The sequence below is a fragment of the Lutjanus erythropterus genome, chromosome 10, assembly GCF_056507025.1.
Source record: "Lutjanus erythropterus isolate fLutEry1 chromosome 10, fLutEry1.hap2, whole genome shotgun sequence".
Lineage (NCBI taxonomy): Eukaryota > Metazoa > Chordata > Actinopteri > Lutjaniformes > Lutjanidae > Lutjanus > Lutjanus erythropterus.
The window spans coordinates 39,539,477-39,553,086 of record NC_139326.1 but is presented as its reverse complement, the minus strand read 5'-3'; the positions used below and the strand labels follow the sequence as shown (position 1 = coordinate 39,553,086).

Genomic DNA, 13,610 nt, shown 5'->3' with positions numbered 1-13,610 from the left:
AATTCTTAAGGTGGGTGGGGGGGTGCAAACTTTGTTTGGCTTATGAAAGGTGGGCAATGTCAAAAAATGTTTGGGACCCACTGCCCTCAACATATCTCTAAAAACCCAGACTTCTCATTTAAAAAAATAGAAATGTTAAACATGTTTTAGAATGAGCTCAGCAGTGTCTAACTGGTTCAAACAAAAATCAGATCGTATGATGCATGTGTGTGCTTATGGTGACAAAGTTGGGTTTTTAATAATTATTGTATAAGTTTGAATAAAGTGTAATTTTGCAAAAGATCTTGAGGTGTTCTGCTACTTGTGTGTGTGGCTGTGTGAATTGTGTGTATTGACAAAGTGAGCCCCATTTTCAAAATTGTGCTTAATTGTAAAAAAAAAAAAAAAAAAAACTGTAGATGCATGACTTGCCCTGCAGCTGAGCTACAGCAGTGCTGCAGCACCACAGGGCTGAGATGAGAGGAGGGAGGTGTGTTTCTGAATCTGAAAGGCAAGAGGAGTTTTGAGACAAGTCAAGTGTACAAATATAATTTTAAAATGTTTGTATCTTTCAAATGGAGCCCAAACACAACAGTCAGTCCACATTTAGATATGAAAAATATAAAGCAAAGAATCCATCATTTAAAGGTATCATTTTGTCAACCCTCTTAAGTTTGACACTATTCTTTGTGAGGTAAAATACTGAAAAAGTAAATTCTAACTAAGGTGTAAAAGGAACACACACATACAAATTGACTATAAAGTTTGACAACACAAACTAATACAGGAAGTTTACTTCTGTTATGTGGTGCTTTTTATTTTGAAAACCACTACTAACTACTCTCTCCTTGAGGTCGACTTCCAGGGCTGTGTTTTCATGGAGTGACCACATGAGAACACAGCCACAGGACTCCAACAGCTGTCTGACTTTAGTTTCTTCACTTCATGATGTATTTTCTTTCATCTGTATCAGTCCACAGTCATTTGCATTGTCTATTGTAAAGTGTGAGTAATGTTTGTGTGTGTGTGTGTGTGTGTGTGTGTGTGTGTGTGTGTGTGTGTGTGTGTGTGCATGCTTCATAACTAGTAAGCAGCACACAGTAACAGCTTTTCACTGCTGAAGATTATGTTGACAGACAGGAATATACAAATATTGTCATGAAATAACTGTCATACAAGTCTACAAGGCTATTATAAATATTTATTGAGCATAAAAGATTAAATATACTAATGCACTGACTATACTGATGCTTCAAAACTGGAAAAACTCACATAAGATATTAATGTCAAGTTTTGCGAGGAGACAGTCTCTATAAATTCAGAGATGACAGTGATCAGCAGTGCTGCTGATGATTTGTGACCCTCTATGAGTCCAGTGAAGGTTCCAGATGTTTCAGCACTCCTCCCACCAGGTACAGACTGCCGGTCACCAGCACAGAGACGTGAGGCGCCTCTCTCAGCTTGTCACGGAGACCTGTGGAGCCCAGCTGCTTTCTTTTGCTGATCCACTGGAGGGCGCTGAGGATGCAGGGGTACACCCGGCTGTGACTCACAGAGCCGCTCACCAGAGGGCGCTGCTGGTCGATTCTTGTATCTGTTGCATTCAGGCTCCTCCAGCTGCTCTGGTTTTCTCTGCAGCGAGCCAACATGTGCTGCACAGACACACTGGAGCTGTGGTGAGCTGCAGAGAAGAGGACATGACAAATCAGAAACTTGTTGACATCTGTTTTCAACTGTGTCCTTCTTGCTGTCAGATCTGTACAAAATTATAATAATAAACATGATGCATTCAAACCTTCAAAATCTGATCACTGCTGATACATTATAATGAAGTTTAATGACAATACATGAGCTCTGTCAGCTCATCTCACCTGTGCTGTTTGGAGGTGTTTCACTGATGTTGGGACAGAACAGTGTGTAGTCAAACTGACAGAGCTGCAGGTCACACAGACACACACAGGTTGATGGCACATACACATGCAGCGGTGGTGTTTCATGTACCGTAGTTTGTGTTCTACTCACCAGCAGCAGTCTGAGTAAAGCAGCAGAGTCCCTCTCTCCTGTCGTGTTAAAGAGCAACACTCTGACTCCAGGGCCTCTGGAAGACACAAGGACATCAAATGGCAAAAATATATGCAGATTTAATTGCAAACAATTGCAGAGATCAATATTTACTGAGAAAAGACCACAAATGAAGATATTTTTACTCAAAAACATGTGGTACAAGAGTAAATATAAATATCTAAAGGTGGCAACAAAAAGCAATACATTTTATTTTCAAATCTTAAAATAAATCTTTAAAAAAAACTTTGTAGTGTTGACAAACATAAAAATAATTAATTGAAAAGTCATTTTTTGGTCTATGTCTACACAAAGTTCAAAACATCACAGATTGACCAACGTGTTTTAGCTCACAAGAGCCTTCATCATGGTTTTTGTGTTTATACTGAAAAATTGGTGAACCCACACAGCGCTCCTTCATTCATGTTTTTTTTTTCATTGAACATAACCCCATCACCCAAAATGTGCTCAGGACAGGACATTAAATTATATGCCTTAGAGTAGAATCTCTTGCTGCATTTACTTGCACTCAGACTTCACAGTTCCAGTCTTATAAATTTTCCTCCAGCTATAATTTCTCATACTTTTATTTTGAACTAGAACTTTCTAAAACTGGGGTGACAGCTTGGCTGGGCATCTTTTACGGGTGGCAACTGCCACCCCCTGACACCCCTCTAGATCTGCCCCTGCAGGTTTGAAGATATCAGACTCTCCAGCACCACAAACTAAACTCCATCAACATCTGTTGCACTGCGGTGAAAACGGAAATCTCAAAACCTGGACAAACTAAAAATAATCTAAAACAGAAAATGTGTATTTTGGAATTGAGTGAACCGACCTTTTGAAAACTTTTTCAGGATTAGTTAGGTTAGATAGATCCAGCAAAACCATTTTTATTTTGTTAAAATATAAATGTCTTCATGAGAAAAACAACCAGCAATCTGAAGTGATGCTGTCTTGTTTATCAAATGGAAACTGTGTCCTTTACTAAAAGTGAACATGCCATGGAATACAGTTGATTTAGAAGATATGGAATGTGTCGCAACCAGGACGGAAGCTACAAGGTCATGTTTGGATATTTATGTGTTAAAATCAGGTACAAGCTAAACACAGCAGTGAAATGTAATGAAGTACATTCACTCAAGTACTGTACATGTTATGTTACTTTACCTTATACTTGTACTTCACTGCATCTCAAAAGAAAACAGTGATATTTTAGTGATAGATATTCTTACCAATTACATTTCAGAATATACTTTACATATAAAACTCATGAGCAGTTGATGAAATATGATGCATTATTATAGAAAACACTAAAATGCTGTTTACAAGTGAATGCATCATATGGATGCAGATTTGTTTTTAAAGTCAATAAAAAACTTGTTGCTTTGTCATTAAGTTTGGACCTCAGACCTCAAGAAGGGACCTTATATTTGGCATCATGCACATGTCCATCTTAGGCTGCTGAGTTAAACTGCAGTGTTGTTCGTGTCGTCATACTGAGCCTGGTCTCTCTCCTGTGTCTCCTGTCTGAACCAGTGGACACAGGCCTGCATGCTGGCTGTGGTGTGAGCTCCATCCAGGTAATACGTGACAGAACCACGCCTCAGCACCTGGCTCCGTCCTAACCACTCTGTCTCCTGCAGACCTGCAGGAGTTGGGAAGGGAGAGGAAGAAAGTCAAGTTTTTTTGTTTAAACTGATTTTGCACCAATACACATGATGCAGATGAACTTGCCTTTCAGCATTGCCGTGCTGGGCTGGAAGGTGACGGCCTGGGATCCTGGTCTGCAGGTGACTGGAGCTAAACTCAGGCAATCTGCAAGAAGTCACATCTGTAAGGTTTCAACCCAGTCTTTCATCGTTTTTAATAATACACAGGTGAGAACGAAGAAGTGTTTGCAAGCTCACAGGCAGACATCATTCCTTCTTCAGAATAAAAGCCAGTAAACTGCAATAGTTGACTTCTGACCACTTTTAAAGTGCATCCTCCTTAGTGTACGTTCTTTTTTTTTTGCCCAGAGGACAATAGCAACAAATATTCATGTAGTAATTGGTTGTAAAATTTTGCATGTGAGATTCATGTGTGTAATTTAGACAAGAATACATTTATCCTTGAAGCTTAAATTCTGCAATTATATACTATATTTATTTACATACATTTACTCAAAGAATGCTTGCAATAATTTTTGATCTTTCTGTATTAACTTACTGTTTAAATGTATTGCATTATTTGAACATAAGTATCCTGATGTTTTGTTACTTTGTGACTTTCGCTCTTCATTTTTTTGTTATATTTGCTGATTCCTATAATCCTTTCCAGCTATGAATTACCGCTCTGTGGGCACTTTATTTTTTTTGGTCAGATGATCCTGTAGAAAGAAAGATATGTCCAAAAATAGATTTGTATAATTTAAAGTTAAAGCAATGCATCAGAGTTGTGTGACTGTGCAGTTTTCACCTCATTCAGACATATTTATATTTTCAGCATTGTACCAAAAAATAGCGTCCTTAAAGGAAGAATTCTTTGTTTAACGGAAACAACTTCAGACATTTTTAGAGACTGTAATATTTGGTCTCCATTTAAAATATACAAACATTTCAAAATCATATTTGGACACTGGTTTGCCTCAGTACAGTTCTTGCTCACACGTTCCAGATGTTTTCCACAGTGCATTTAGAAACACACCTCCTGTACCTCCTCTCGTCGCAGCCCTGTGGTGCTGCAGCCAGCTGCAGCTGAGCTGCAGGGCGAGTGATGCATTTGAGCGCTGGTGTTTTCCCGCCAGTCCCAGAGTCACGGGACCGACCACAGCTTCATACTGATCCAGCTCAGGACACACCCACAGAGGACACTGCAGAGGACAGAGACCACTGAGTCACAGGCAGATTTAGAGGCCTTTATTAGACTGAAAATTCAATGAAAATCAATAGTTGTTTTTAATCCTAATAACCAAGCTGCTTTTACTGCTGATAGCTAGAATTAAAGTATATTAGCTTTGAAATGATAAATGCAGGGAATCAGTTAGTGTCAGCCTACAGCGACACAACTATAACCACAATGTCATTAGGTTTTTAGTGGTAATATCAAAATAGCTTTTCAGTTTGGGGTTTTATTGTATTATTTATTTCCTTTCTTTGACCTACATACTTGAACACCCCTGGAAATATTCTTTCCTGACTTACAGTGTATCTATACTATCACATGGTCTTTACATTTTGCTTGAATCTGAATATATTTGTGTTTATCTTTTATTAATGCATTGCTTTATTATATCTGGAAACCAAAATCCACAGCAGCCTTCTAACTATATAATTTAGGGTCTTATGTACATAATAGTAAGTATTTTAAAAGGATTTTGAAATGAGTTTAAATCTAAATTTGAAATACTGACATTAAGTTTTTGTACACCATCTTGGTTTTCAGTTTGAATTGGGCAGGGTTCTCTTCTTCGTTTATTACAAAAATTACACAAATAGTTGCGTGAACTAATCCTAAAAAAATAATGTCTATGTCTAAAGTAATAGATGATATGAAAAGGCTAAAACGAGAGCCATGGATGCTCTGAGACTCAACTCGACTCGAGACTTCATGACTTAATCGTCATGAATAATTAATAACGCATGGGAAACATGCAACAGGCTGCTGCTGTAAAGAAGACTCAAATGAGAGTGTTATTGATGTGTTTTCAGTTTTCTTTGCCCTGATGTCATTTGATCTGTTTTAAAACCAGATGATGAAGAGTGCAGGTGGAATTTGTTATAAAATATCTTTTAAAATGTGTTTTTAAGCTTCTTTGGCTTAATAACAATCTTAGCTGCTGAAAAGATGAGTTACAAACTGATGCGACTCTACATCAGGAGTGAACAATTATTTTTCATAGAAGGGCCACATGAGAAATGGATCAGGCTGCTGTGGGACAGACACAAATGATATAAGGTCCTAATAATGGCCGAATCTTTGATAATTGAATGGTCAGAAGTGCTCTGTATAGGACACATCTACTGTTGGTCACCCTTCCTGAATTGTCATGTGATGAATTGTGGGCAATGTCCAAACCTTGATGTTTTACAGTGAAGCATGCTGCTGCATACAGGCTGCAATGATAGTAACAGCAACAGTAGAAGAAGAATAACATAAACAACATGGATGTTCAGCTCTGAGTGAATAAAGTTACAGTTTAATATAGAAGATACAGTTCATTATCATTACCAATGAATACAACACTGATCCCTTTCAATATAAAAGTCTGATAACAGTAATGATAATGTAAGCCAAATGGTAATGACTGTCTTTGCTAGATTTTTAACTTTTGGTATTTCCACGATGCCTTTGTGGGTCTCATGAAACCTTTCTGGCCACAGAGCCACATTTTGCTCAGGTCTGCTCTAAATTATTCTGTACTTTTTAATCCTCCAGACATGACAGACTCAGCCCCCAGCTCCTCTGTCCTGAGTTTCATCCAGTCTCATCTAGTCACCCTGAACAGAACCTCTCTGTTCCCATTTAATCTGCCTCTTTGAACTAGCATCACCGACCTCTGTCTGTCTCTCTCTCCCCTCTCTTTTCATCATGTTTGGTTGTGCTGTCCCTGGAGGCAAACTGTCCATCAATCCCTGTTTTTAAGTTTTGAAAGTTTTGAAAACAGTATGTTAGCATTTGAAAAAAATGCTGCAAATATATTGTGTTTGTCTGTTGCTGGAGTCTGAATGACAAAAGAGTTGTTTTGGATTTTGGAAAATGTGGTCATTGAATGCATTTAGTGTGAAAGTGATGAAAAATGATTGGTCCATAGAGACTTCTGTTTTGCTGCCCACACAAGTTAGCAAACAAAAAATAACTAAATTGTATTTTAAATTATAAAATTTTAACTTTAATCAGGCCAATAATCCTCATTTTAATGAATGTATCTGTAATCTGATTACATCTTTTTTTTTCTGAAACTGGAATATGGTTATATTTTATGTATCCTAATTATGTAATCCCAGTACATGTAATCTGTTACTCCTCTGCTTCAGCTTCTCCCTCTAATGTAACATGAAAACATGAAAACTGATTATATAAGTTAAATTAATTAATTATTAGCATATTATTCAGCTATATTTAGAGTTATTTGAAGGTTTTCTAACATATTTACATTTGCTAGTCTTCTCACCCTGATGTCTTCAGCTCTGTCCTGCAGGACTCTCAGAGGACCGGGCTGCTGTCCCACAGTGAATGCTGGGACACCTGGCTGAGGACAGAGACAGCCATCAGAGCACTGGACACCAAAAACAACAGATCCGTCTGTCACCCTGTTTTCATGGTTATTGAAACTCTACATTCTCTTACTGCATACAAATCCAAGTGTTGGGTCACTTATCTCACAGTGTTTTAGTGTGACTTTGTTTAACCTTGAATATTCCAGCTTTCTGCCAAGCGATCTTCTCCATGGTGTCTCCAAGCAAACCGCAGTGATCAAAGTCAATAGATGTGACCCCACACACCCACGGCTTCCTGAGGACCAGACAGAATGTTACTACTGCAGCACAAACACTGAACATTTAGTTTTCTTTTATTAAAAGTATTATTTGCCACATTTTCCTTAAAAAAAAACAATACACAGACTCATGTTACATGATCCCTTTCAATCATCACCAGTAGAAGTGTGTGGTGGTGGCTGTATCTGCAGAGACATTTCAGGGAAACCGTTTCACCAACCCAAAAAGTTGGTATTTGACATCCTGATGCATTTGCAAACACCTCAGGCAGATCCTACTGACTATACCTTTACACAAGGCAGGTAATTAACCCATATATATTTTACATGATTCAGCTTATTTCCAAGTCATGACATCATTCAAAACATTACCTGATGATGTTTGTGCAGTCGTACTGTCCTCCAATCCCAACTTCAATCACTGCTAAATCCACCTGTGTTACGGAGATGCCACTGAGTACACATTCAGGCTTAATCTGTGTGTGTGTGTGTGTGTGTGTGTGTGTGTGTGTGTGTGTGTGTGTGTGTGTGTGTGTGTGTGTGTATGTGTGTGTGTGTGTGACAGTATGTGTGCAGCTCACCCGCTCCCGCAGGAAGATGTGGAAGGCCAGCAGAGTGAGGAACTGGAAATAAAAAGGCATGGTGCCTCCATGGACGTCCTGTTGATTCAAGAGAGTCTAATTGTTACAAGTTTCATCAACCTGACACTTTATATGTGAATGAATGCAGATATTTTCATCTGAAGTAACACGATGTATCATCAGATACTGAAACCATGTACAGATGTACAGAGCCCTGTACCTTTGTGTCCTCTAACTGCTCATAAGTCTCCCAAAAGTACTTAGTGAAGAGCTGCTTGCTGATTGGCCATCCATTGATGCGTATCCTCTCTCTGACATGAACCAGGTGTGGAGAGCTGAGGGCAGAAAACACAAACATTTTCTAAATTTGAGACTGACACTACGCTGAGCTGTCCTCACGCACTTTAAAGGGATAGTTCACCCAAAAATAAAAAATCAGTCATTATCTTCTCACCCTCATGCTGACTGAAGGTCAGGTTTAGTTTTTTAGGCCACAAAACTCTGCTGGAGTTTCACAGGAAAACAGTGTTGCAGAATCTCCCAAACAATGGAAGTGAATGATGACCAGTTTCAAATGAAAAAAACAAGAAAATAAATACATTAAATCATCCATACTGCTCATCTGGTGTAATCCAAGGCTCCTAAAGCCCCAACATGCCAAGCTGACCAAAAAATGTTATTTACACCATGTTTTTAAGTATGAATTCACTGTAGATCCTTAGCTTGGAGCTTTATTCCCATGCACACTGTCTGAACTGGGTGTGTGTGTGTTGTGCAAACGGCATGCTGGGACTTTAGGAGACTTGGATCATGCCAGACGATGCCAGTATGGAGGCATTTTACATTTATTTTTCCAGTTGTTTTTCTGGTCACCATTCACTTCCATTGTCTTCTGCAACACTGTTTTCCTGTGAAACTCCAGCAGAATCCTGTTATATTGGAGAGATTTCTTTATAGCTGAACTCCACAACTCACACACACACACACACACACACACACACACATACATACACACACACACACACACACGCGCACACACACACATACACACACATACACAAAATAAATAAATAAATACATAAATAGCTCTATAGGCTTGGAGAAAGTACATATTTTTTTTAATTTTGGGGTGAAGTGTCCCTTTAATTTGTTTCTTGCCTTACTGTGAATAATTTGCCACTAAACCCACTGAGTAACAGAAACAGGGCTGTCATTGGGCAGCATCATTGTCACCTCACTCACCAACAGACTACTAAATAATATGCGGATCCTGATCATTCGATAGTTGTAGTTACTTTATCTAAAGCAACATCACTGTCAACTGTCCTGGGACTGTCCAGCACTGAGAACTGTTCTCCTTCTAATTTGGTTAAAGTCCCTTCTTTGAACCATAGTTCAGTCTCTCACAATAGCTATTTTTCCACAGCCTCTCTTGCGGAGTCTTTGAAGAAGATGAAAGACATTACTGCTTCTAAAACCAACAAGAGATAAACTCTTACTATCTCTGAGACATGCAGGATCATAACAGCAGTGTTGGTTAACCATTAATTAGCTGGAGAGCAAACCAGGAAGACAAAGTCCAGACTACAAACTGAACGACCAGATTCAAACCTGTTAGCACTGGAATGACAAATTTTGTGTTTTTCCTATATATTATACTTGGATAATAATGCAATCATAATGTTTTTTTTAATCCATAGAAAAGATTCCTCTCTGAACTCACTCTCTAAGATACCATAGTCCTGATATAGTATTTGTATAATATTCATATTGGTACTTGCAGAGTATCTGTCACTCATGATTATAACTAATGACATTTTTGATCAGATATCACCACATTATTCCTACATTTCATCATTTTAAAATTCTTAATACATATAAATAATCTATAATGCTAAAAATACAATAATTCCCTCTGTTACCTGTAAAATCCAGTCTGAAAGCCATGATTCCTGAGTATTCTTTCAGTAAAAGCACATGTCGAACCCTGGGGAAAAAAGTAAAAGAAAGTATCATTTTGTTAGTCATACAGTGGTGATGTTAGTGGTGTTGAGTCTAAGTACAGCAGAAGACTGTTTAGTTTTTCTGTTTCCTACCTTTCCTTTGGTCCCAGTAACATGGATGATGTTGAGTTTGTCCAGCTCACCCACCTGGAGAAATGTAAAACAGAGGTAGGTGTAGTAGTAGATACAGTAGTGACTGTTCTGATTATGTGGTTTTTGTTGTTTAGACGTGATGTGGTTAATTACATCCGTTGAGTTCTACCTGAGTCTCACACATTCTTACCATAAATACCAGACATGACGGGGAATGCTTGTGACTCTTTCCGCCCCATGGGACCTGAATTCAATGCCATTCAATGGCCAAAGGCAAATTATTTTTTTTATTATTCTGCATGAACTGTGCCAGGACATTCTCAGTTTGTAGTTGGTTTGTCATAATTTAGTTTAGTTTTGTGTGAAACTCAGTTAAGTACATCTCACATCTTGCACAATATATGTCATCAACACCAACCTGCTTTTGTGTGATGATATCACAGTACAAAAATACTCAGACGTCGTAGCTTCAGTGGCTAACATTAGCTTTTGGAGGGAGAAAGTCAAGTGAGTAGCATTTCTAATTATATATCCTCACAAACTGCGACTTGCCTTGAAAAATTAATAATTTGCAGCACAATTCAAACGGAATCAAGAAATAATTTGTCTCTCACCACAGACTATCGTTTTTTTCTGATGTTATGTCCCATGGTGGTCCACGGAGCTGTCTAAAAAGCTGTATAATTACAAACACAGGACTAACGTAGGTAAAATTTGATTCAGCATTTCAAGTTACTAAGTTGCTTTTTTTCATCTGTGAAAACAGGTGAAAACTAGAGGGGTCACTCAGTACAGTGCAGATCAGCACCAGGTAAGAGATGGTGAAGCACCTACTGCAATGCCACCGCAACTGTCAGATGCAACCAGCGGAGATTTGCAAAGTTTCACCAACATTAATGTGACCCCCACATACTTTGTCCTCAGCAGATATATAAGATTTCAAACTGAAACAGTTGTTGATATCTTGCGGCCCATAGTGACCGATTAAGAAGAGTTAGAAGTCAGCTGTCAATTGTCAAAAAACACATTTTACATATACAACCATGCACAGTGCACACACAGCTGCTGTCATTATCATGGCCTCCAGTGAAAAAAAAATGCTTCATTGGGTGGAAATTTCAAAAATTTTTTGTCTTTAAATCAATCAGTAGGTCAGTCAATCAATCAGTCAATAAATTGTACACAACAAAGGAAGGAACAGCTCGACAAACTAATAAACCTAACAACAAACATAAAATACTTAGTGCTGCAAACATTAATCTATTATTTATCCACTGTTAAATTAATCTGCATCTATACTTATAATCAATTAAAATAAATGTGAATATTTTCTGGTTTCTTTACTCCTCTCTGACAATAAACTGAATATATTTGAGTTGTGGACATCTGAGGATGTCATCCTGAGCTTTGATGAACATTTTTCACTATTTTCTGACATCTTATGGACCAAACAACTAATGGATTAATTGAGAAAATAATCAGCAGATTGATTGATATTGTTGCAAAAGCAATAGCCCTAAAAAGCTATATTAGACTAAACACTGTGACCATATTTCATACTGAGGTAATCCAAAAGTAACATAAAGTAATGAAGTTACAATAGTTTAATTTTGTGATACTTGGATCAAATTACTGGCTATACTTTTTAACAAGTCATTAGTAACTGTATCAGAATACATTTTCAAAGTAACCCTCCCGATATCTATGGTTGTAATCTCCACCAGGCATAATTAAAATAAAGGGTTTTGGCTCTGCTAAAGACGCACATGAGGTTCACCTCAGATATTCCCATGTTAATCATAGCAAACAGCCTGGGTGTGTCTGTCTGTCTCGAACAACTCAGAACTCATGGTTAGAAGAATGGAAATAACTCAGCAGCACTTGGATGATGTTGATGCACGTACAGTGATGCCGGTGCGTTGGAGGAACCCCTGCATGGCCTGGAGCTGCAGGCCTGGATTCTCCTGACGTCCACGCAGCCGCTCCAACACTGCGGCATTATTCTGCAGGCTGTTCAGGACACACAGAGCTCCCTGAGGACATCAGGCACACACATATATGGTTACAGCTGAGCCAAAATCAGAGCATGTTTAAAAAAAGTAACCTTCTTATTCTGATCATGATTCTACATTAAAATATGCTCAAATGTTAACCAGTACTCACTTGAAAAGTTTTGCTCCTGTTCAGAACAGCAGTCTGACCCAGTACCATGATAGTAAAAGCCTTACCAGTGAATGAACAACCTACTACATGAAATCTGTGAATGTGAATTTACTTGCAGGTCAAGCTAATAAAATGAACATGACATATAACATATCCAGAAGTAAACTGTCTCGGTAGCATTGTGACAAGCTGAGCATGAGACATCAAACTGGTGTGTTCAGGTTCCTGTCCCCTTTTTTTTTTCTTTTTTTCCAGCACGAGGTGGCTGTTTGCACAAGATATCTGCTGGTTTACAGTCTCATAAAAGCTGCCAGAGACACATATTGAAACAGTGGCCCAGCACTGTCAAACATTTATTTAACAAGTTCATCGCTCAGCATTCAAATCTGATTTTAATTAGCTACCAACTAAAATGTCTTCAAAACAAATTACAAGATTACATGATTCAATGCAGTAAACAAATTTCATGAGGGAGCAAGTTTGCTGATGTAACATGTCAGATGCAATAAGATGGAAAAATTACCTCATAATCCATAAAGAAATGAGCCTCTGCTGGTCTGGGATCAGCCTGGCTGTCAGTAGATGAGGTTAAACTGCATGGACACGTGTTGATGTGCAGTCCCTCAGATCTGTCTGATGATTGGTTTACTTTAGCTGACTGAGAGATAATGTATAGATTTTCCAAGGAGATGTCCTCCCACCTGAACTGAGCTGCATGTCATGTCATTTTTACAGTAATGTAGAGACATGCAAGAATGAGTTATGAAAATTGTTGTGCATGAAATGTCTGCTACTCAGTTTCTGTTTTGTTTTTGGAACTTCTGTTTTTTCCTGTTTTGTCTGTCTTGGTTTTGTGAAGTTTAAAGGGATAGTTAACCCAAAAAGGAAAATCCAGTCATTATCTACTCACCCTTATGCTGCTCATGCTTCCATTGTTTGGGAGATTCTGCAATACTGTTTTCCTGTGAAACTCCAGCAGTGTTTTGTGGACTAAAAAACTAAACCCAACCTACAATTGGCATGAGGGTGAGTAGATAATGACTGAATTTTCATTTTTGGGTGAACTATCCCTTTAAACCCATAAGTGTAAGCATTGCTTATTAGATCATGTTATGTGTAAAGGGTAGGTGTTGTTCAGTGTCCTTGCTACCTACTGTTACTCAGTTATCGTTCCATTAAAGTGTTAACTAGGACCAAAATAAACAACTAAATGTGTAGAAAATTAAGTCTTAAGAAACAAAGGAGAAAATA

The 13,610-nt window shown here is 38.2% G+C and overlaps 1 protein-coding gene across 5 annotated transcripts; it reads right to left on the bottom strand.

Annotated features, from left to right (window-relative positions):
- Positions 1–1,165: 1,165 nt before the first annotated feature.
- Positions 1,166–13,012, bottom strand: LOC146320870 (folylpolyglutamate synthase, mitochondrial-like). 5 transcript variants are annotated; one of them, XM_084729297.1, is made up of 15 exons: positions 12,883–13,012; positions 12,101–12,229; positions 10,197–10,250; positions 10,023–10,087; positions 8,321–8,435; positions 8,101–8,178; positions 7,892–7,953; positions 7,434–7,536; positions 7,178–7,273; positions 4,729–4,894; positions 3,778–3,858; positions 3,541–3,688; positions 2,002–2,077; positions 1,851–1,914; positions 1,166–1,660 (listed from the first exon to the last, which is right to left on the bottom strand). In XM_084729297.1, the coding sequence occupies exons 1-15, from the start codon at positions 12,892–12,894 to the stop codon at positions 1,344–1,346; spliced, it is 1,566 nt and encodes a 521-aa protein (XP_084585423.1). In that variant the 5' UTR covers positions 12,895–13,012; the 3' UTR covers positions 1,166–1,343. The 5 variants fall into 5 exon arrangements, with proteins under 5 accessions (XP_084585423.1, XP_084585419.1, XP_084585418.1 ...); XM_084729293.1 differs by lacking the exon at positions 12,883–13,012 and adding an exon at positions 12,360–12,841 and having other exon boundaries at positions 4,738–4,894; XM_084729292.1 differs by lacking the exon at positions 12,883–13,012 and adding an exon at positions 12,360–12,839.
- Positions 13,013–13,610: the final 598 nt, after the last annotated feature.

What these genes read in the sequence shown, in the direction of transcription:
- LOC146320870 (XM_084729292.1), bottom strand. Translation starts at nt 12,407, where the DNA reads ATGGTACTGGGTCAGACTGCTGTTCTGAACAGGAGCAAAACTTTTCAA. An exon ending in TTACTGGGACCAAAGGAAAG is followed by an intron (nt 10,088 to 10,196) that starts GTAGGAAACAGA and finishes TTTTTTCCCCAG; the next exon opens with GGTTCGACATGTGCTTTTAC. An exon ending in CAGGAGAGAGACCAGGCTCA is followed by an intron (nt 2,078 to 3,540) that starts GTATGACGACAC and finishes TGTGTCTTCCAG; the next exon opens with AGGCCCTGGAGTCAGAGTGT.